This window comes from Anomaloglossus baeobatrachus, chromosome 5 (genome assembly GCF_048569485.1).
Source record: "Anomaloglossus baeobatrachus isolate aAnoBae1 chromosome 5, aAnoBae1.hap1, whole genome shotgun sequence".
Classification (NCBI taxonomy): Eukaryota; Metazoa; Chordata; class Amphibia; order Anura; family Aromobatidae; genus Anomaloglossus; species Anomaloglossus baeobatrachus.
In genome coordinates this window covers 250,089,101-250,113,207 of record NC_134357.1, presented here as the reverse complement: position 1 = coordinate 250,113,207, position 24,107 = coordinate 250,089,101, and the positions used below count along the sequence as shown (strand labels likewise).

The following is a 24,107-nucleotide window of genomic DNA, read 5'->3' as shown; positions in this document are numbered from 1 at the left end:
GCACCCCATTTTTGCAAATTTTTAAAAAAAGAAAACATGAAATAGCACATGGTCATAAGTATTCAGACCCTTTGCTCAGACACTCATATTTAACCCCTTCACCCCCGGCCACTAAAACACCATAATGACCGGGCCATTTTTTGCAATTCTGACCAGTGTCACTTTGACAGGTTATAACTCTGGAACGCTTCAACGGATCCTGGCGATTCTGACATTGTTTTTTCGTGACATATTGTACTTCATGTCAGTTGTAAATTTAGGCCGATACTTTTTGCGTTTATTTGTGAAAATTTAGGAAATTGTGCGAAAATTTGGAAAATTTCGCAATTTTCAAACTTTCAAAATTTATGCCCATAAATCTGAGAGATATGTCACACAAATAGTTACTAAATAACATTTCCCACTTGTCTACTTTACATCAGCGCAATTTTCGAAAGAATTTTTTTTTTCGTTAGGAAGTTAGAAGGGGTCAAAGTTCATCAGCAATTTCTAATTTTTCCAACAAAATTTACAAAATATTTTTTTTAGGGACCACATCACATTTGAAGTGACTTTGAGAGGCCGAGGTGACAGAAAATACCCAAAAGTGACCCAATTCTAAAAACTGCACCCCTCACACTGCTCAAAACCACATCCAAGAAGTTTATTAACCCTTTAGGTGCTTCACAGGAACCAAAGCAATGTGGAAGGAAAAAATGAAAATTTTACTTTTTAACACAAAAATGTTACTTTAGCCATAAAATTTTCATTTTCACAAGGGAGAAAAGAGAAAGTGCATCCTACAATTTATTGTGCATTTTCTCCTGAGTACGCTGATACCCCATATGTGGTAAAAATCAATTGTTTGGGCACACGGCAGAGGTCGAAAGGGAAAGAGCGCCATTTGAATTTTTGAACGCAAAATTAGCTGCACTCATTAGCGGATGCCATGTCGGGTTTGAAGACCCCCTGAGGTGCCTAAACAATGGAGCTCCCCCACAAGTGACCCCATTTTGGAAACTAGAGCCCTCAAATATTTTTTCTAGATGTTTGATGAGCACTTTGAACACCTGGGGGCTTCACAGAAGTTTATAACGTTGAGCCGTGAAAAGAAAACAAATTTTTTTTACCACAAAACTGTTGCTTCAACTAGGTAGCTTTTTTTTTCACAAGGGTATCGGGAAAAAATGCAACATAAAATGTATTGTCCATTTTCTCCTGAGTACGCAGATACCTCATATGTGGTGGAAATCAAATGTTTGGACACACAGCAGTGCTCGGAAGGCAAGGAGCGCCATTTGAATTTTTTAACGCAAAATTAGCTGCACTAATTAGCGGACGCCATGTCGGGTTTGAAGACCCCCTGAGGTACCTAAACAATGGAGCTCCCCACAAGTGACCCCATTTTAGAAACTAGAGCCCTCAAATATTTTTTCTAGATGTTTGATGAGCACTTTGAACACCTGGGGGCTTCACAGAAGTTTATAACGTTGAGCCGTGAAAAGAATAAAAAAATTTTTTTACCACAAAACTGTTGCTTCAACTAGGTAGCTTTTTTTCACAAGGGTATCAAGAAAAAATGCAACATAAAATGTATTGTCCATTTTCTCCTGAGTACGCAGATACCTCATATGTGGTGGAAATCAAATGTTTGGACACACGGCAGTGCTTGGAAGGCAAGGAGCGCCATTTGAATTTTTGAACGCAAAATTAGCTGCACTAATTAGCGGACGCCATGTTGGGTTGGAAGACCCCCTGAGGTGCCTGAACAATGGAGCTCCCCCACAAGTGACCCCATTTTGGAAACTAGAGCCCTCAAATAATTTTTCTAGATGTTTGGTGAGCACTTTGAACACCTGGGGGCTTCACAGAAGTTTATAACATTGAGCCGTGAAAAGAAAAAAAACATTTTTACCACAAAACTGTTGCTTCAACTAGGTAGCTTTTTTTTTCACAAGGGTATCAGGAAAATATGCACCATAAAACGTATTGTCCATTTTCTCCTGAGTACGCAGATACCTCACATGTGGTGGAAAGTAATTGTTGGGCGCATGGCGTGGCTCAGAAGAGAAGGGCACCATTTGACAGCAAAATTGATTGGAATCATTAGCGGACGCCATGTCACGTTTTTAGACCCCCCCCCATGGTGCCTAAACAGTGGAGCTCCCCCACAAATTACCCCATTTTGGAACTAGACCCCTCAAGGAATTTATCTAGATGTTTAGTGAGCCCCTTGTACCCCCAGGGGCTCCACTGAAAGTTGATAACGTTGAACCGTGAAAATTATTTATTTTTTTTAAAAAAAAAATTTAAAATTTTTGCAGCAACAAGGTAGCTTTTTTTTTTTTCTTTTTACAACGGTATCAGGAAAAAATGCACCATAAAACGTATTGTGCAATTTTTCCCGAGTACGCAGATACCTCATATGTGGTGGAAATCAATTGTTTGGGCGCATGGCGGGGCTCAGAAGACAAGGAACACCATTTGACTTTTCAAACGCACAGACGCAGTGCACTGATCGGCCGCTGCAGGAGGCACGGTCGGATGAAATACAAAAAGCGGTGGGGATACGGAAAAAAAAAAAAGTCACGCCAAAAATTGAGCAGGGATGCTGATCCGCGCTCAGCGGGACGCACGGACAGATGCGATACTTTTTTTTCCGTATCCCCGACGCTTTTTGTATTGCATCAGACCGTGCGTCCCGCCAAGCGCTGATCAGGGATGCACATAACGGATCGGCATCCCTGCTCAATTTTTGGCGTGACTTTTTTTCCGTATCCCCGATGCTTTTTGTCACGCCAAAAATTGAGCAGGGATGCCGATCCGTTATGTGCATCCCTGATCAGCACTCGGCGGGACGCACGGACTGATGCGATACAAAAAGCGTCGGGAATACGGGAAAAAAAGTCCCGCCGAAAACTGACCACGGATGCAGATACGTTATCTGCATCCCTGATCAGCGCTCGGCGGGACGCACGGATGCATGAGGTGTAAAAATGGACAGGGGATAGAGGAAAAAAAAGAAAAAAAAAAGTTATACTCACAGTACCCAGAGGATTAGCAGGAGGAACAGCTTTACAGCAGCAGCCAGCAGGCAGGAAGTTGGACAGCTAAGCAGAAGACCCAGGAAGAAGGACCCAGCGATGGAGGCAGATGTGATCGGCCGGTGAAGACAGGTAAGAGGATGTCGGGGGGACAGCAGAGGGGGACGGGGACAGCAGAGGGGGACAGGGACAGCAGAGGGGGACGGGGACAGCAGAGGGGGACAGCAGAGGGGGAGGGGGAGAGCAGAGGGGGAGAGCAGAGGAGGGAGATACCGGAGGAGCTGCAGAATAGAGATCACGGGGGAGGCCGGCAGATTGGGATGTCGGGGGGCAGATTACGATATCGGGGGGCAGATCGGGATGTCTGGGGGCAGATCGTGATGTCTGGCGGCAGATCGGGATGTCTGGGGGCAGATCGGGATGTCGGGGGGCAGATCGGGATGTCGGGGGGCAGATCGGGATGTCGGGGGGCAGATCGGGATGTCTGGGGCAGATCGGGATGTCTGGCGGCAGATCGGGATGTCTGGCGGCAGATCGGGATGTCTGGGGGCAGATCGGGATGTCTGGGGGCAGATCGGGATGTCGGGGGGGCAGATCGGGATGTCGGAGGGCAGATTGGGATGTGGGGGGGAAGATCGGGATGTCGGGGGGCAGATCGCAGGGGGGCACGGGCAGGGGCCATTACGGGAGCGCGCAGGAGCAATCACAAGAGCGCGCAGGGGCTGCAAGGAGATAGGAGGAGAAGGGAGATACCGGAGGGGCTGCAGAATAGAGATCACGGGGGAGGCCGGCAGATTGGGATGGCGGGGGGCAGATCGGGATGTCGGGGGGGCAGATCGGGATGTCGGGGGGGGGCAGATCGCAGGGGGGCACGGGCAGGGGCCATTACGGGAGCGCGCAGGAGCAATCACAAGAGCGCGCAGGGGCTGCAAGGTGAGCACAATACTCACCGCTCCTGCTCCTGCTCCGTGACGTGACAGCTGCGGCAGCAGCAGCGGTGACGTGGTACCACTAGTACCAGCCAGTGCTGCACACTGCAGACATGTTGGGGGAGGGTCCCCAGACTAGCACAGGCCTGGGGAGGGCGGCCACCAGCAAATCAAACCGCCCCACTGCACACTGATTGGAGCGATTGCACGTCATAGCCCAAAGAGCTCAGAGACAGAATTGTGACAAGGCACAGATCTGTCCAAGGTTACAAAAGAATTTCTGCAGCACTCAAGGTTCCTAAGAGCACAGTGGCCTCCATAATCCTTAAATGGAAGAACTTTGTGACCACCGGAACTCTTCCTAGTCCTGGCCGTCCAGCCAAGCTGAGCAATCGTGGGAGAAGAGCCTTTGTGAGAGAGGTAAAAAAGAACCCCAAGATCACTGTGGCTGAGCTCCAGAGATGTAGTCAGGAGATGGGAGAAAGTTTCACAAAGTCAACTATCACTACAGCCCACTACCAGTCAGGTCTTTATGGCAGAGTGGCTCGATGGAAGCCTCTCCTCAGTGCAAGACATATGAAATCCTGCATAGGGTTTGCAAAAAAACACATGAAGGACTTCCAGACTATGAGAAATAAGATTCTCTGATCTGATATGACGAAGATAAAACATTTTTGGTGATAATTTTAAGTGGTATGTGTGGAGAAAACCAGGCGCTGCTCATCACCTGCCCTGTACAATCCCAACAGTGAAACATGGTGGTGGCAGCATCATGCTATGGGGGTGTTTTTCAGCTGCAGAAACATGACAACTGGTTGCAATTGAAGGAAAGATGATTGTGGCCAAGTACAGAGGTATCTTGGAAGAAAACCTCTTCCAGAGTGCTCTGGACCTCAGACTTGGCAGAAGGTTCACCTTTCAACAAGACAATGATCCTAAGAACACAGCTAAAATAATAAAGGAGTGGCTTCAAAACAACTCTGTGACCATTCATCTCTGGAGAGACCTGAAAATGGCTGTCCACCAATGTTCGCCATCCAACCTGACGGAACTGGAGAGGATCTGCAAGGAAGAATGGCAGAGGATCCCCAAATCCGGGTGTGAAAAACTTGCTGCATCATTCCCAAGAAGACTCATGGCTGTACTAGCTCAAAAGCGTGCTTCTACTCAATACTGAGCAAAGGGTCTGAACACTTATGACCATGTGATATTTTAGTCTTTCTTTTAAAAGAAAATTGGAAAAATGTCTACATTTCTGCTTTTCTCTGTCAAGATGGGGTGCAGAGTGTACATTAATGAGAAAAAAATTAACTTTTTTTGAATTTACCAGATGGCTGCAATGAAACAAAGAGTGAAAAATGTAAAGGGGTCTAAATACTTTCTGTACCCACTGTATGTATTTCATATACAGTGCCTACAAGTAGTATTCAACCCCCTGCAGATTTAGCAGGTTTACACATTCGGAATTAACTTGGCATTGTGACATTTGGACTGTAGATCAGCCTGGAAGTGTGAAATGCACTGCAGCAAAAAAGAATGTTATTTCTTTTTTTCTTTTTTTTTTTAAATTGAGAAAAGTTTATTCAGAGGGTCATTTATTATTCAACCCCTCAAACCACCAGAATTCTGTTTGGTTCCCCTAAAGTATTAAGAAGTATTTCAGGCACAAAGAACAATGAGCTTCACATGTTTGGATTAATTATCTCTTTTTCCAGCCTTTTCTGACTAATTAAGACCCTCCCCAAACTTGTGAACAGCACTCATACATGGTCAACATGGGAAAGACAAAGGAGCATTCCAAGGCCATCAGAGACAAGATCGTGGAGGGTCACAAGGCTGGCAAGGGGTACAAAACCCTTTCCAAGGAGTTGGGCCTACCTGTCTCCACTATTGGGAGCATCATCCGGAAGTGGAAGGCTTATGGAACTACTGTTAGCCTTCCACGGCCTGGACAGCCTTTGAAAGTTTCCTCCCGTGCCGAGGCCAGGCTTGTCCGAAGAGTCAAGGCTAACCCAAGGACAACAAGGAAGGAGCTCCGGGAAGATCTCATGGCAGTGGGGACATTGGTTTCAGTCAATACCATAAGTAACGTACTCCACCGCAATGGTCTCCGTTCCAGACGAGCCCATAAGGTACCTTTACTTTCAAAGCGTCATGTCAAGGCTCGTCTACAGTTTGCTCATGATCACTTGGAGGACTCTGAGACAGACTGGTTCAAGGTTCTCTGGTCTGATGAGACCAAGATCGAGATCTTTGGTGCCAACCACACACGTGACGTTTGGAGACTGGATGGCACTGCATACGACCCCAAGAATACCATCCCTACAGTCAAGCATGGTGGTGGCAGCATCATGCTGTGGGGCTGTTTCTCAGCCAAGGGGCCTGGCCATCTGGTCCGCATCCATGGGAAGATGGATAGCACGGCCTACCTGGAGATTTTGGCCAAGAACCTGCGCTCCTCCATCAAGGATCTTAAGATGGGTCGTCATTTCATCTTCCAACAAGACAACGACCCAAAGCACACAGCCAAGAAAACCAAGGCCTGGTTCAAGAGGGAAAAAATCAAGGTGTTGCAGTGGCCTAGTCAGTCTCCTGACCTTAACCCAATTGAAAACTTGTGGAAGGAGCTCAAGATTAAAGTCCACATGAGACACCCAAAGAACCTAGATAACTTGGAGAAGATCTGCATGGAGGAGTGGGCCAAGATAACTCCAGAGACCTGTGCTGGCCTGATCAGGTCTCATAAAAGACGATTATTAGCTGTAAATGCAAACAAGGGTTATTCCACAAAATATTAAACCTAGGGGTTGAATAATAATTGACCCACACTTTTATGTTGAAAATTTATTAAAATTTAACTGAGCAACATAACTTGTTGGTTTGTAAGATTTATGCATCTGTTAATAAATCCTGCTCTTGTTTGAAGTTTGCAGGCTCTAACTTATTTGCATCTTATCAAACCTGCTAAATCTGCAGGGGGTTGAATACTACTTGTAGGCACTGTATATATACACTACCGACCAAAAGTTTGGACACACCTTCTCATTCAAAGAATTTTCTTTATTTTCATGTCTCTGAAAATTGTAGATTCACATTGAAGGCATCAAAACTATGAAATAACACATGTGGAATAAAATACTTAACAAAAAAGTGTAAAACAACTAAAAATATGTCTTATAATCTAGCTTCTTCAAAGTACCTACCTTTTGCTTTGATTACTGCTTTGCACACTCTTGGCATTCTCTTGGTGAGCTTCAAGAGGTAGTCCCTGGAAATGGATTTCACTTCACAGGTGTGCCCTGTCAGGTTTAATAAGTGGGATTTCTTGCCTTACAAATGGGGTTGGGACCATCAGTTGTGTTATGCAGAAGTCTGGTGGATACACAGCTGATAGTCTGACGCCCTGGCCCCCAGGGGTCACAGGTAACACACACACACACACACACACACTCCCACTCCCCCATCCCTTGTGAGGAAATACCCGTCACCCAAAAGGGAGACCTGATGCCTCCCTCAGGGCAGGTAGGGCGCACCAGGGGGGCGGAGCCAGGTGGAAAGGCACGCCCACCGAGGAGACTACTGTCCTAAGGCAGGATGTAAACGGAGGGAGTTCAGAGTGACAGTGAAAGTGACAGGAGGTGTGGAGGAGAAAGCTGTCATGGACCCGGGTTGGAGCCTGGGATCCCCGAAATGTCAGGCAGGCAGACGGTGGTGGCCGCCTGCAGGAGTACCGGTACACGACCGGAGGAACCGTAGGGACCGGGTCAGGGTTGGAACCCGCCGGACCTGAACCGGGGAGTCAACCGTTTACCAGAGCACCAACAGCCGGGTACTCAGACCCCGTCCTAGCTTAGAAACACTGAGTGTAGGCGAATTAACTGATTGCTGGCTGGACCTCAAGGGTTCATCCACACCCAAGTCCCGAAAGAAGGCAAAAGCCCACCGATACCGAGTGAGTGCCACTGCCAAGGGCCAAACACCCGACAGGCCGGCGCCTGCGGGCAACTGAGGCTCCTCCGGCAGCTAAACGCTGGGGAGCGGGCTACCACTGTCAAGGCAGGGGAGCCAAACAGAACAAAAGGTGCAAGGGAAAGGGACCATCACCAACTTCACAAGGGACACAGGCAGCCGGCTGCGGGACCCCGACCATACCCGAACTTTGGTTTACCAGTGACTCTGAGTGCAATCAATTGTGAGTACAACAGTGCCACCCGGGCATGGCACGGCACCGCAGCACAGCCCCTTTGCACCGCGACCCCCAACATCGCCTGTCCCAAACACCGGGCCCCGGGACACACCGCCCCTACCCACGGAGGGGTTAACACCAGAGCTGCGCCATTACACCGCTCCCGGGAGTCCCTCACCTTTACCGCAGCGGTGGTGCCCACGTCACCACAACCCGTGGGTGGCGTCACGAACAATCTCCACAGCAGCCCCGGCCGCGCACCCACCCGATCACCAATCCAACCCCCCTTTTCACTTGTGGGCGAGGAGCGCTGCTCGAGCCCCAGGTCCGGCCGACTCGAGCCACCAGAGAGAAGGCCCCGGACCCGAGCGTGATCTCCCTGAGCAGCCCCCCGCGACGGAGAACTGGCCCCCGCCTGCGACAATAGTCCTACTGAATAGACTATTAGAATTTGTATTATGGCAAGAAAAAAGCAGCTAAGTAAAGAAAAACAAGTGGCCATCATTACTTTAAGAAATGAAGGTCAGTAAGTCCAAAAAATTGGGAAAACTTTTAAAGTGTTCCCAAGTGCAGTGGCAAAATCCATCAAACGCTACAAAAAAAACTGGCTCACATGAGGACCGCCCCAGGAAAGGAAGACCAAGAGTCACATCTGCTGTGGAGGATACGTTTATCCAAGTCACCAGCCTCAGAAATAGCAGGTTAACAGCAGCTCAGATTAGAGAAGAGGTCAATTCCACACAGAGTTTTAGCAGCAGACACATCTCTAGAACAACTTTTAAGAGGAAACTTTGTGCAGCAGGCCTTCATGGTAAAATAGCTGCTAGGAAACCACTGCTAAGGACAGACAACAAGCAGAAGAGACCTGCTTGGGCTAAAGAACACAAGGAATGGACATTGAACCAGTGGAAATCTGTGCTTTGGTCTGATGAGTCCAAATTTGAGATCTTTGGATCCAACCACCATGTCTTTGTGTGACGCAGAAAAGGTGAACAGATGGACCCACCGTGAAGCATGGGGGAGGAGGTGTGATGGTGTGGGGGTGCTTTGCTGGTAACATTGTTGGGGATTTATTCAAAATTGAAGGCATACTGAACTAGCATGGCTACCACAGCATCTTGCAGCGGCATGCTATTCCATCCGGTTTGCGTTTAGTTGGACCATCTCTTATTTTTCAACAGGACAATGACCCCAAACACACCTCCAGGCTGTGTAAGGGCTATTTGACTAAGAAGGATAGTGATGGGGTGCTACGCCAGATGACTTGGCCTCCACAGTCACCAGACCTGAACTCAATCGAGATGGTTTGGGGTGAGCTGGACCGCAGAGTGAAGGCAAAAGGGCCAACAAGTGCTAAGCATCTCTGGGAACTCCTTCAAGACTGTTGGAAGACCATTTCCGGTGACTACCTCTTGAAGCTCATCAAGAGAATGCCAAGAGTGTGTAAAGCAGTAATCAAGCAAAAGGTGGCTACTTTGAAGAACCTAGAATATAGGACATATTTTCAGTTGTTTCACACTTTTTTGTTAAGTATTTCATTCCACATGTGTTAATTCATAGTTTTGATGCCTTCAATGTGAATCTACAATTTTCAGAGTCATGAAAATAAAGAAAACTCTTTGAATGGGAAGGTGCGTCCAAACTTTTGGTTGGTACTGCATATACATATATATATATATATATATATATATATATATATATAAATAAACACACACAAACACACACACAAACACACATACACACACACACACACACACATCTGGGGTTCTGGGGTCATCCAGTGCATTCTTTTCTTATGTCCATATGTGTCGCCCTGGACAAGCCAGGGGCCACAGAGAAGAAACACCAACACACCCCACACTCCCAGCAGGCACATCAAGGTCAGACAAAACCCTTGTTGCCTTCCTCCAGGGGTTGATGTCCACACCAGGGGTTGGAGCCAGGCGGTTGGTCTCCACCCACCAAGGAGTTCGCAGTCCTGGAGGCGGGAAAACAGACAAGTCTAGTTTGGAGGAGGAAGTGGAAGGAGGCGAAGTGGAGAGTTTAGTTCAGGAGTTGGAGGAGTGAGGAAGTGAAGTGGTACTAGAGCAAACAAACAGTCTGAAGAGCGTCCGGGTGTGTGGCCCGGGCGAGACAGCAAGGTTGGCAGACGGTGGTGACCGTCTGCAGGAGTGGTTGATTGGAGTCTACCGTAAGGACCGTAGACGGGTGGTGGCCCAGCGGTACCGGACCGGTACACAAAGAGAAGCCAGCACCAGTGGCAGGGGCCTTTCGGACCCCGGCAAGGGTAGGAGTCGCCGTGAAGTTGCCGAATCCGTTAGTGAAGGGGACCTCCGGGTTTCCAAACAGTCAAGTCCCGACAGAAGGCAACAGTCCAACCCAGTGAGAGAGACACCGCCACCGCCAAGGCAACCGTTTCTCAGGGCCAGGGCCAGCGCCTGCGGACAAAAGGGGCTCCTCCGGCCCATATCCAAGTCGGGGAGCGGGTTACCGGTGGGAACCCATCGAAACCGTACAGACAGAGTAGGTGCAGGGAAAAGACAGTCACCGCTAACCTGCAGGGAACAACGACACCGCAGCCATCCGAGGGACCCACCCATCCAGCCGTTTGTTTTACCGTGAACTGTGTCATCATCATTGGGCTGAGTGAGTACCTCCATGCCGTGCAGCACAGAGCTGCCCCTGCGACCCTGCACCTCAACAGGCCCCGCAACCCGCCTGTCATCCATCCCTACCCCATCAACGGGCCCCGGGACAACCAACCCCCTACCCACGGAGGGGAGTATTAACAACCAAAGCTGCTCCCTGTCACCGCTCCCGGGATCCCCGTCCAGAGCAGCGGTGGTGTCCACACAATCACCACAACCGTGGGTGGCGTCATGGACAATATCCCCAAAACCAAACCACCCCTTTTCACGGGCGAGGAGCGCCGCTCGAGTCCCCGGGATCCGGCCCATCGCTCGAGCCACCGAGCAGCAGCAGCCGCAGAGCAGCGGCAGCCGGACCCAAGCAGTGGGAGAGCGCAGCGTCCCCTCCTCCGCCCGCGACAACTTGGCGTCACGAACAGGATCTTACCGCTCTGCCGTTGGGTAGAGGTGCGCCTTGTTACCGCCGGAGGTGTCCGGCCGGAAAATTTGAAAAGCCGCCATCTTGGGCGCGAATAGTTCCCGCTCGAGCGTCTCCTCGAGTAGTGGAGGCGCGAAGGCCAAGACCCCGCCCCGATAGAGGAGGGGCCGGAAAGAAACTAAGGGGGACGAAATGGCGTCTGGCCGCATGTAGCTCGCGGCTATACAGATAGGGACGCCGGGACCCCACGATCCGCTGACCCCTGCATGGAATGTCCGCTCCACCTAGTTATGCGGAGGCTACCGAGACAGTGCCCGGGACAGCGGCATGGCTGAGGGCCCGAACGGCAGGGATCTGCCGACACTACCGGAGCCAGATCTGTAGGCTGATGGAGCAGTGGACCGCGGAGGTGGAGGAGGTAGCTGCAGTTGCATGGGTGTATGGAATGGAGGCCATGATGGAGGAGCTGGTGAGTGACCCACGCCCCTGTGTCCCCGAGAGACCGGCCGTTGCGGCTAAGGGACCCGGTCTACCCCTGGCCCCCATGCCGCCTCCGTCCTCCTTGCCCGTGCACCGCGCTGCGCCTGGCCCGTCGGGCGTACACCCCTTCGTAACAGTGGTCGAGAGAGTGGCGAGCCTGGAAGCCGCGGCAGCTGGCGGCAACCCGCCTGGTGCAGGGACGGACGATAGCGATTCCGGGCCTGACACCGAGCCCGTTTCGGAAGAAGATGAAGGAGTCGTCGCTCTGCATGACATAGAGGCCACTTACATCCCCCGGAGGGGAAATAACGGGTATCGGGCGGCCCTTCCTCGCCGCGCCTGCAATGCGCTGGAGGGGCTGGTGCCCGTGTTCTTCCACCCAGAGCCGGGTGGGGAGGACGAAAGTGCACCGTAAGGGCAGTGGAGTACCGTTGCACCGTCCCCGTTGGGACCATGAACATTGTGTGTTGAAAGCACTGTTTAAAAGTTTTAAAGTTTTTGAAAGTTTTAAAGATGAGAATGATAAGTCAATGAAACCGTGGAAAGTCACCTGATTGCAACTTGATTTGGAACCGGTCGTAGCCGGCAACTGGTCCCCGTTGGGACCCCTCATTTTGCGTAGAAACTACTACGAACAGGCCCGAGAACTTGCAGGGCAACTACAAACTTAGTGGCATGTAAATAAAAATGTTTGTTATGGCTCCTACCGTTGCCGCCTCTGGAGAGGCAGATTGGAGGGAGGGCCCGCAGTGGAGCAGGCTGGGGCCCAGCCACCACCGGAACCGGTGGCTACCCTCTGGGGGTTCCAGGGGTTCCCCGTGGATGTGGGTCCCTTGAAAAGGCAAAACCCGCTCGGGCAACTTGTGCAGGACTGGGGTCAAGGGGTGCTGCCCATTTGCTTAGGGGCAGCATCCGGGCCAGGTTGCTTGGGTGGGTGAGAGCGGAAGCCGTAACCGTTACCGTAACGTTTAAGTAAGAGTACCTCCCGATGTGGGAGGATGTTAATATAATTGTATGTCTGTTACCGTTTTTACCTTTTTCATATTTTCCAGTTGGTGAAAATAAAACCGGTGTTGGACGGGCAGCCCGAGGACGGTCTGCATTAAACTAAGGGGGAATGTGTCGCCCTGGACAAGCCAGGGGCCACAGAGAACAACACCAACACACCCCACAGTCCCAGCAGGCACATCAAGGTCAGACAAAACCCTTGTTGCCTTCCTCCAGGGGCTGATGTCCACACCAGGGGGTGGAGCCAGGCGGTTGGTCTCCACCCACCGAGGAGTTCGCAGTCCTGGAGGCGGGAAAACAGACAAGTCTAGTTTGGAGGAGGAAGTGGAAGGAGGCGAAGTGGAGAGTTTAGTTCAGGAGTTGGAGGAGTGAGGAAGTGAAGTGGTACTAGAGCAAACAAACAGTCTGAAGAGCGTCCGGGTGTGTGGCCCGGGCGAGACAGCAAGGTTGGCAGATGGTGGTGACCGTCTGCAGGAGTGGACGATTGGAGTCTACCGTAAGGACCGTGGACGGGTGGTGGCCCGGCGGTACCGGACCGGTACACAAAGAGAAGCCAGCACCAGTGGCAGGGGCCTTTCGGACCCCGGCAAGGCTAGGAGACGCCGTGAAGTTGCCGAATCCGTTAGTGAAGGGGACCTCCGGGTTTCCAAACAGTCAAGTCCCGACAGAAGGCAACAGTCCAACCCAGTGAGAGAGACACCGCCACCGCCAAGGCAACCGTTTCTCCGCCAGCGCCTGCGGGCAAAAGGGGCTCCTCCGGCCCATATCCAAGTCGGGGAGCGGGTTACCGGTGGAAACCCATCGAAACCGTACAGACAGAGTAGGTGCAGGGAAAAGACAGTCACCGCTAACCTGCAGGGAACAACAACACCGCAGCCATCCGAGGGACCCGTCCATCCAGCCGTTTGTTTTACCGTGAACTGTGTCATCATCATTGGGCTGAGTGAGTACCTCCGTGCCGTGCGGCACAGCGCTGCCTCTGCGACCCTGCACCTCAACAGGCCCCGCAACCCGCCTGTCATCCTTCCGTACCCCATCAACGGGCCCCGGGACAACCAACCCCTTACCCACGGAGGGGAGGATTAACAACTAAAGCTGCTCCCTGTCACCGCTCCCGGGATCCCCGTCCAGAGCAGCGGTGGTGTCCACACAATCACCACAACCGTGGGTGGCGTCACGGACAATATCCCCAAAACCAAACCACCCCTTTTCACTCACGGGCGAGGAGCGCCGCTCGAGTCCCCGGGATCCGGCCCATCGCTCGAGCCACCGAGCAGCAGCAGCCGCAGAGCAGCGGCAGCCGGACCCGAGCAGTGGGAGAGCGCAGCGTCCCCTCCTCCGCCCGCGACACATACTCTATTGGGAGTTCCTCAAATTAGTCCCTGAAACTGTCCATATCTCTGGTTTCAAATTTAGCTCATTAGTATATTAATTAGAATACCAGAGTAGACTTGTGTGTTGATAATGTACCTCAGCTTCAGTCTTCGAGCAGCTCCAACACGTCAAGCTTATTCTATATGCAAAGAAAAACTCCTATGACAGTTATATTGATACCATACCATTCAAAGGAAGAGAAAAATATGTCTGGACTGGAGGTAAAGGGGTGGATCCAAGTGGGATTGTCATAACTTATCAACAGAATATAATAGAAATGTCCTTTAGATCTGAGTGTTTGACCACTCAGCAATTTTCACTTCTCCATTGCTGACATTGAGCATGTTGCACTTTAACCCTTGTCTGGAACCATGAAAACAAATCAATAGCTGTACCAATCACGTTGACCCCATAGTACCAGACAAGGGTTAAAGACAATATTTTCTTTCCATACGCTAATACATGATATCTACCTTGCTTCTGCAGTTGGCTCTTGGTGTCCTTCAGATTGGTTTTATTGTCAGATATCTTGGAGAACCACTGGTTGGAGGATTTACGACTGCTGCAGCTTTTCAGGTTCTTGTGTCACAAATTAAGCAACTTCTTAACGTCCCAACGGACAACTACAATGGAATATTGTCAATAATATATGTAAGTACCAGAAAAGGTAACTTGCAAATCTGTAAGCATCTGTTGTGTATTTAACAATTTAAAGTTAACCTGTCCAGTGCAATATGCCCCCCGGACCACGAGCAGTTCTGGGTGCATATTGCTAATCCCTGCCTAACCGTCCCTGTATACACTAGCATAGATAAAGGGATCTTTAGAAAAAGTATTTCTAAAGTTCTTTTATCATATGCTAATGAGCGCAAGGACTAGTCCCAAGGGCATTATACTCCCCGACTAGTCCGCCCTCTTAGCATGTTAGCACACCCCTGTGGGCATGCTAACATGCTATTCAATGCCCAGCGTCATCAGTATGGAAGCGCACACTTAAGGCTACTTTACACACTGCGATATCGGTCCCGATATCGCTAGTGTGGGTACCCGCCCCCATCTGTTGCGCGACACGGGGAAATCGCTGCCCATGCCGCACAACATCGCCCAGAGCCGTTACACATACTTACCTGTCCGGCGACGTCGCTGTGACCGGCGAACCGCCTCCTTTCTAGGGGGGCGGTCCGTGCGGCGTCACAGCGACATCACTGAAGCGTCACTGAACCGCCGCCCAATAGCAGCGGAGGGGCGGAGATGAGCGAGATAACATTCCGCCCACCTCCTTCCTTCTGCATAGCGGCCGGGAGGCAGGTAAGGGGAGCTTCCTCGTTCCTGCAGTGTCACACGGAGCGATGTGTGCTGCCGCAGGAACGAGGAACAACTTCATTACTGCTGCAGTAACGATTTTTAAGAATGGACCCCCATGTCGCCGATTAGCGATTTTGCACGTTTTTGCAACGATGCAAAATCGCTTATCGGTGTCACACGCAACGGCATCGCTAATGCGGCTGGATGTGCGTCACAAATTCCGTGACCCCAACGACTCCGCATTAGCGATGTCGCAGCGTGTAAAGCCCCCTTTACTTGTCTGTTGTCACCACCTCCGATGCCGGGTTTAGTCCGTTATGTCCGGTCATGTGCAGTAGACCTCTCTTAAGCTGGGACGCATACACCCAGCTTCATAGTGTGCATGACCATGACTGTGCTTTGCTGCAGCGCAGATACTGCCTTTGGAAAAACCTTTCTTAGAGAGGTATTCCCATCAACAAAATCCTATCCCAATATGTAGTAGGTGTAATAATATTAATATTAGCAAATAACTTAAATTAGAAATGTAATATAGTTCTTCTGATTCTCTATGTTACTTACCTCATGTGCAGGGTATTGTAGGACCTTAGGTATCCATGGTTACGACCACTAGCAACTAATTATCTGTGTCTATATGCGTGGTCGTAACCATGGATACCTAATTGAAAATAGAAAGAGAGGTTTCCAGCGCCAGGAATAGATTAAAAATCCTTTTTATTGAAAATAAGGTAATAAAAATCCAGCAGATACCATAATAGATGTCAGAAAGATGGCAGAACAACGCGTTTCGACGCTTCAGGTCTTAGTCATGTTCAGAACATGACTAAGACCTGAAGCGTCGAAACGCGTTGTTCTGCCATCTTTCTGACATCCATTATGGTATCTGCTGGATTTTTATTACCTTATTTTCAATAAAAAGGATTTTTAATCTATTCCTGGCGCTGGAAACCTCTCTTTCTATTTTCAATTGGATGGCTGCCGAGCCTCATTCCTTGCGCAGGATCCCTGATTGCAGCCAGCAGGTCAGTCCTTGGTGAGCTGGACTCTCCCTTATCTTCATGGATACCTAAGGTCCTGCAATGCAATATGAAGTAAGCGACGTAGTGAATCAGGAGAACTATACTGCATTCCTAATGGGAGGTAATTGCTATTATTATTATTATTATTATTATTATTATTATAATACTTACTACAGCATACGATCTTGGCAATTGGAATAATCCTTTAACTCTTTATGTCAGGAAAACATCTTAAGTGAAAATAGCCAACATTTGTCTATACATTTAGTCTCCCAATTATAAAGCTTTTACATAAATAAAAATAATACCACTGTTATAATATATGCAGAAAACACTTAGTTGAAAAATAGAAAAGACAATGAACCTGGCACCTGATAGTTTGGTACATACACAATGCAGAGGTACAAGATCCAAAATAAAAAATGGCTTATCAGAGTGTGAGCTCACCCCGGATTTTCTCATCTCTTGTTATACTGAGACAGTCGGCAGGTTGGGCAATGGAGATCCCAACTCCTCTGGTCTTTGTAATATTCTTATTAGAACTTCTTTGCATATTAAAATACTCTGACATTGAGCTCATCATTTTGCAACTACCAAGAAGAAGCCATTGGTGACTGCGAAACGTCAAGCTTCATTTTGTCATATACAGTACAGTACCATTCAAGGAAGTTATATGAGGATAGAAGAAGAGATGAATCTGAGCTCTTATTTGTGGTCTGTGGGCTGCCACTTCCGTATGTCCTGCTTATCATAGTCCGAGTACAGGCTGCGATACACAGACTTCACACAGGTCTCCTGGCCTGTAATGGACAGCCTCATATATACAGTGCTGGCCAAAAGTATTGGCACCCCTGCAATTCTGTCAGGTAATACTCCGTTTCTTCCTAAAAATGATTGCAATCACGAAATTCTTTGGTATTATTAACTTCATTTATTTTGCTTGCAATGAAAAAACACAAAAGAGAATGAAACAAAAATCAAATCATTGATCTTTTCACACAAAACTCCAAAAATGGGCCAGACAAAAGTATTGGCACCCTTAGCCTAATACTTGGTTGCACAACCTTTAGCCAAAATAACTGCGAACAACCGCTTCGGTAACCATCAATGAGTTTCTTACAATGCTCTGCTGGAATTTTAGACCATTCTTCTTTGGCAAACTGCTCCAGGTCCCTGAGATTTGAAGGGTGCCTTCTCCAAACTGCCATTTTGATATCTCTCCACAGGTGTTCTATGGGATTCAGGTCTGGACTCATTGCTGACCACTTTAGTAGGCTGCAGTACTTTCTATCAAACCATTTTCTACTGCTTTTTGAAGTGTGTTTTGGGTCATTGTCCTGCTGGAAGACCCATGACCTCTGAGGGAGACCCAGCTTTCTCACACTGGGCCCTACATTATGCTGCAAAATTTGTTGGTAGTCTTCAGACTTCATAATGTCATGCACACGGTCAAGCAGTCCAGTGCCAGAGGCAGCAAAGCAACCCCAAAACATCAGGGAACCTCCGCCATGTTTGACTGTAGGGACCGTGTTCTTTTCTTAGAATGCCTCTTTTTTTCCTGTAAACTCTATGTTGATGGCTTTTCCCAAAAAGCTCTACTTTTGTCTCATCTGACCAGAGAACATTCTTCGAAAACGTTTTAGGCTTTCTCAGGTAAGTTTTGGCAAACTCCAGCCTGGCTTTTTTATGTCTCGGAGTAAGAAGTGGAGTCTTCCTGGGTAGCCTACCATACAGTCCCTTTTCATTCAGACGCCGACGGATAGTACGGGTTGACACTGTTGTACCCTCGGACTGCAGGGCAGCTTGAACATGTTTGGATGTTAGTCGAGGTTCTTTATCCACCATCCACACAATCTTGCGTTGAAATCTCTCGTCAATTTTTCTTTTCCTTCCACATCTAGGGAGGTTAGCCACAGTGCCATGGGCTTTAAACTTCTTGATGACACTGCACACCGTAGACACAGGAACTTTCAGGTCTTTGGAGATGGATTTGTATCCTTGAGATTGCTCATGCTTCCTCACAATTTGGATTCTCAAGTCCTCAGACAGTTCTTTGGTCTTCTTTCTTTTCTCCATGCTCAATGTGGTACACACAAGGACACAGGACAGAGGTTGAGTCAACTTTAAAAGAGTTGTCCGACATACAATGTTTTAAGCTAAACTGTGCTGTATTGTCATATAAATCACCCCATCATTATTTTTTTTAGTTTTCTAACTTTTGTTCCTCTTCAATTATCCCTTTATCTCTGTAGCCTCTTTGTTTACATGCAGCTCAAACAAACTTGACATGTTGCTATCCTTGGTTGCCAAACCTCAGTCAGAGCTGGCATCGCCTGGCCTCAGTGTCTAGCCCCACCCTCTGCCCAGCCATTGGCTGTAAGTATTCTGCTCAGCACAGATCTCTAAGACAGCACAATATGGGTACATATAATGTAGTAATGTGCCCATCCTTGTGCTCATTGTATAGTAATGCCCCTAACCTGTACTGTGCCCCATCCTTGTGCCCATCCTGCTCATCCTATAGTAATTGCCCCTTTTCTGCTCCTCTTCCATCATGTAGTAGTGTCCCCTATTCTGTCATACTTCACACACACAGAAAAAAAACGAAGACAAATCCTTCTCACCTGTCCTCATTCCCTCAGTGTCCTGCTGTAAGGGGTGGGCAGACCCCTTACAATGAGGTACAGTTTCCCCGGAATGTTGATGTTATTTAATAAAAATGTTTTATTGTTCTATGCACTGTTTTTAGGGGTTCCCCTAGTGGCCGGGTGGGACGGCTGTCTCCACAGAAACAGGGCAGAGGGAAGGAGGAGCCGGCAGCAGAAAGGGGAGGGAGAAGTTGAGTGGTTAAGGAAAAAGTTAGAGTCAGAGGCAGTTGAGTCCGGGACGGGAGAGAAGAAGCAGAGAAGGGGCAGAGTGTGGGAGCTGGGTGAATAGGAAAGCCGGAGAGAAGAGGAGAAGGCGGAACCTCAAGTGTGAAGCAGTACTGGTGTGGGTCCGGTCTGCGATAGCCGTAGTGGGAGCCAGGTGAAGAGGTTTTTCCCCTCAGCCAAAAAAAGTGTGAAGTCATCTGAAGTGTTGTGCCTCTGTGAAGAAAAAGCGCGTAATAAAAATGCCTGCTGGTTCAATTGATCCATGTCTGCAGAGTCTCTGTACAACTGACGACGGCGTCTGCACCACCACACTCTGCCCCACCAAGTCATCTCCTGTCCCCAAAGTGACGGCGGCACCAGGGGTAAGCCTAGCAGAAGGGGCCACGACTACAATCCCCGAGGCACCCCTGGCACCCCGTTACATGTGGCGTAGTCGGCAGGACCTGGATTATATGCAAGGGGTCCCGATTCAAGAAGATGGAGACCAAGTGGTGCCTAGGGCACAGGATCCGGATTATTGGCGAAGGGTCCCGATTCCATGGTGGGAAGAAGAAGTGGTGCCTAAGGCTTTGGACCGGGCACAAGATGGCGGCAAGATGGCCGCCGTCTTCATGAACACAGTGAGCGCGCGAAGAATTGGCGCCAAAAGAAGAGCCTGGGGCTGGCCGGTGAAGAAAAAGAAGTACGGAGTACTCCGCCCAAAGAGGGGAGGTGCTGGCCCCAGGATGCTGAAGAAGACATGTGAAGTGGGTGGTGTTCCAGAAAAAAAGAAGAACCGCCGTGGAGGGGTCAATCTGATGTGCGAGACTGGGGGTGGAGTATACCCAAGAGCGGGAAAAGTAGGCCCGCCTCCACTTCCTCCAGCATCTCCACTGACCCTGACGCCCTTACCAGAAACGCTGACTGCAAGCAAGATGGAGAACTCCGAAAGACAGCAAGCTGTGATGGCTGCGTTGGTCGCGACTGGCCTGGGCAGAGGACACCAGAAGCCGACTGCGGCTGCAGCTGCGGAAGGACTCACCCCTAACTTACCGGCTGTGCCTGGAGGATCGGAGCGGCCCACGAAGGTTACCTGGGTTACTACCTGGGACGCCGCGACCGGAGAGACCACGACCGAGGTCCGAGCTACTTACACGGCACAGCTGCCGTCGGGAAACAGACTCCTGGGAACTCCCTACCGGTGCCCGGAGGTACCCCCGCCGGTCGCGGTGGGATCTTCAACCTACGCAACAGTTCCGTCCCCGGAAGAATCACACGCCTGGGAGCTAGAAAAGGACGAGTGGGGTTTCTTCTGGGATCCAGTGCAGCCGTCGTCCCAGACTCGGCGGAAGTCCCCATCACCAGAACCCAACCCGGTACAGGAGAGGTTGCTGGCCGAGACCGTGGCCCGTGAAATGATGGCCGGTCCCCGGAGTGAAGAATTCGAACGACAGTGTACCGTCGGAACTGTGGTAAAGTTCAACCAGAAAGAGGGCTATGGTTTCATCGACGATGAAGAGAGCGGTGATCATTACTTTTACAACCGGGTGAACCTGAACACTGAGGGCCTACCACAACGCCTTCACACTTTATACCCGGGAGAGAAGGTGCGGTTCATGAGAGAGGTGGGATGCCGGGGCCTATTTGCGGTAGGAGTGACCCGGACGCCCACTACCCAAGAGGCTGCCCAATGGCAGAAAGAAATCGAGTGGGAGGAATGCCAATACCGGCGGCGTGCACAGCAAAGACCGGTACTGGCTGAGATTTCCCACCCGAAAAGCACACTGGCAGTGGCACCTGAAGTCATGACCGGACCGAGCCCTGACCCAGAGAAGGGGACCCTGGCGGTGCTGGCTATCCAACAGAGCCTGGTTACTCACCCGGTGATTGTCATGGGCAGCCCCCAGCCGTCCCGTGCAGCGACCCCCTCGCCCCCGTCGGGGGTTGAGGAGACAAGACCGGAGACTGAGACACCGGAGCCAACCGTCAACTATGAACCCTTCCGGAGACTGCGCCGGTTGCCTGGTCAGTCCTTGTCTGACTACGTGAAGGCTCAACGGGCGGAATGGCAACGTGCTTATCACCCCGAGTGAACCGTCGTGACCGGAAGATAGTGAACCTGTTTATGTTAGATACCGGCATTGTTCAGAGCCGGAGAAGTTCTGCTGTTTGCAATTTGTTCAAGCTACTGAGCCCGGAGGGAGCCTGACGCTGGACTAAGCCAGGGGCTCCATCCGTGTGGTTAAAGGAAACTTTGCTATTTTGTGTTCCTGCCATCTAAGACCGGGAGTGCTGCAAAAGCCTCCGGGCGGAAGACCTGCAAAGACCGGGAGTGCTTACTGAAGGCCTCCGGGCACGCTTTCTTCTAAGACCGGGAGCTCCCAGGCGGGACTCCGGGCGCCGGACTGGTGCGCCCTTTGCGTGTGCCCTAAGGTGGACATGTTTATAGTTTTATTACCATGACTTTATTACATGAATGTGTTTTTAGGTTTGTGCCTTGCCGGGAGGCTTAGGCTTAAAGAGGGGAGGTATGTAAGGGGTGGGCAGACCCCTTACAATGAGGTACAGTTTCCCCGGAATGTTGATGTTATTTAATAAAAATGTTTTATTGTTTTTTGCACTGTTTTTAGGGGTTCCCCTAGTGGCCGGGTGGGACGGCTGTCTCCACAGAAACAGGGCAGAGGGAAGGAGGAGCCGGCAGCAGAAAGGGGAGGGAGAAGTTGAGTGGTTAAGGAAAAAGTTAGAGTCAGAGGCAGTTGAGTCCGGGACGGGAGAGAAGAAGCAGAGAAGGGGCAGAGTGTGGGAGCTGGGTGAATAGGAAAGCCGGAGAGAAGAGGAGAAGGCGGAACCTCAAGTGTGAAGCAGTACTGGTGTGGGTCCGGTCTGCGATAGCCGTAGTGGGAGCCAGGTGAAGTGCATTAGCCGGGCACATCCCCACTGGAGGAGACGTCAGGAGCAGGTTTTTCCCCTCAGCCAAAAAAGTGTGAAGTCATCTGAAGTGTTGTGCCTCTGAAGAAAAAGCGCGTAATAAAAATGCCTGCTGGTTCAATTGATCCATGTCTGCAGAGTCTCTGTACAACTGACGACGGCGTCTGCACCACCACACTCTGCCCCACAAAGTCATCTCCTGTCCCCAAAGTGACGGCGGCACCAGGGGTAAGCCTAGCAGAAGGGGCCACGACTACAATCCCCGAGGCACCCCTGGCACCCCGTTACACTGCTTCTGACAGCGCTTTATATCAGAGGACAGATTCCCGGGCACTGTGCAGAATGAGTTCTCTATGCAGCTTCTCCAGTGATTAGCTGCTGCCTCTGATTGGCCGGCAGCTGATCATTATATTAGCTGTATACAGAGCTCCCATCTGAGCAGCATCAGGGAAACGGTCCTCTGATATAAAGTGCTGTCAGCTGCAACCCCCTTGATGAACGCTGCCGATGCAGGGGCCGCAGCTGACAGATTCCCTGGCGCTACTCAGACGCGAGCTCTGTATGCATCTCTCAGCTTCCTCTCATGCATCAGCTGCTGCCTGTGATATGTGGGATGGTGCGGGGAAGGGGGGGTGGGGACTCCACGCATGGTACCCGCCCAGCAGGGCGGCAACATGCAGTGGTTGTTTTGCATGTCAACATGGTCCTGCCCCTCTTGACATGAAATCACAAGAAGCAGCAAAATCACGGCAGGAGCGGTCACATAACCGATCTGAGCCTGGGAAGAGGGGCTGACAGCAGGGCAGGTAAGTGGTCACTATCTACTTACCTGCCCCAATGTAGCCCCATAGTGAAATTACAAAAAAAGGCAAAATAAGCTGGATAACCGCTTTTATCCATGCCAACTGGCTGCAAGTGTGATTTACTTATTGTCAACACCTGTTAGGTGCCACAGGTGAGTTACAGGTGCTGTTAATTACACAAATTAGAGACGCATCACATGATTTTTCAAACAGTGCCAATACTTTTGTCCACCCCCTTTTTTTTGTTTGGTGTGGAATTATATCCAATTTGGCTTGACGACAATTTTTTTTTTCATTGAAGACAAATTAAATGAAGATAATAATACCAAAGAATTTGTGATTGCAATCATTTTCAGGAAGAAACTGAGTATTATCTGACAGAATTGCAGGGGTGCCAATACTTTTGGCCAGCACTGTATGTACTGTCAGACACAGCCATTACACAGTACATAGCAGGGGCACATATATAACATTATCTCAGCACAGGAACATTTTATATAAATACATCCAATTGTGGAAATTATTAATATTCCAAGATCTATAAGTAAAAATGAGCTATGTTTCATGGGACAACTTCTTTAAAGGAATATTCCCATCTCCAAGATCCTATCTAAATATGTAGTAGGTGTAATAATAAGAATATCTGGTTGAAAACCTTCCCAGCAATAAAGTAATGGTGTCATTTACTTGCAAAGTGCATTTAGTGAACCAATTTACTGTTCCCTGTATCACACACATCAGGCATGTATTCATGGACATGGAACTAATGATACAAGAGTGGTCCTAGAGACATGGACCTTTATCATTTTGTCACTCACCAAAATTGGAAATTGTTGGAACTTTACATATAACATTTTTATATCAATTTTTTTTGTGTTCAGACAATAATTGATATCTTCAAGAATATTGCTAAGACCAACATCTGTGACTTTATTGCTGGTCTTCTGGCGTTTATAGTATGTGTGGCGGTAAAGGAAGTCAATGAAAGATTTAAGCATAAGCTCCGTGTGCCGATTCCTATAGAAATTATTGTGGTAAGTTTGATGTTACGTTCAATGCAATTGTCAGAAATGTAATTGTGTATATTATAATTTAATCAAGTTTTATTTGCAAACGTATATAACTAGAGATGAG

The 24,107-nt window shown here is 49.5% G+C and overlaps 1 protein-coding gene across 1 annotated transcript in view; it reads left to right on the top strand.

Annotated features, from left to right (window-relative positions):
- LOC142311164 (pendrin-like) overlaps nt 1-24,107 on the top strand; it is a 173,241-nt gene that overhangs the window by 81,658 nt on the left and 67,476 nt on the right. Inside the window, exons 5-6 of the mRNA XM_075349343.1 lie at nt 14,553-14,717; nt 23,855-24,007. Coding sequence (XP_075205458.1) covers nt 14,553-14,717; nt 23,855-24,007 — 318 coding nt within the window. The remainder of the gene's footprint in view (nt 1-14,552; nt 14,718-23,854; nt 24,008-24,107) is intronic.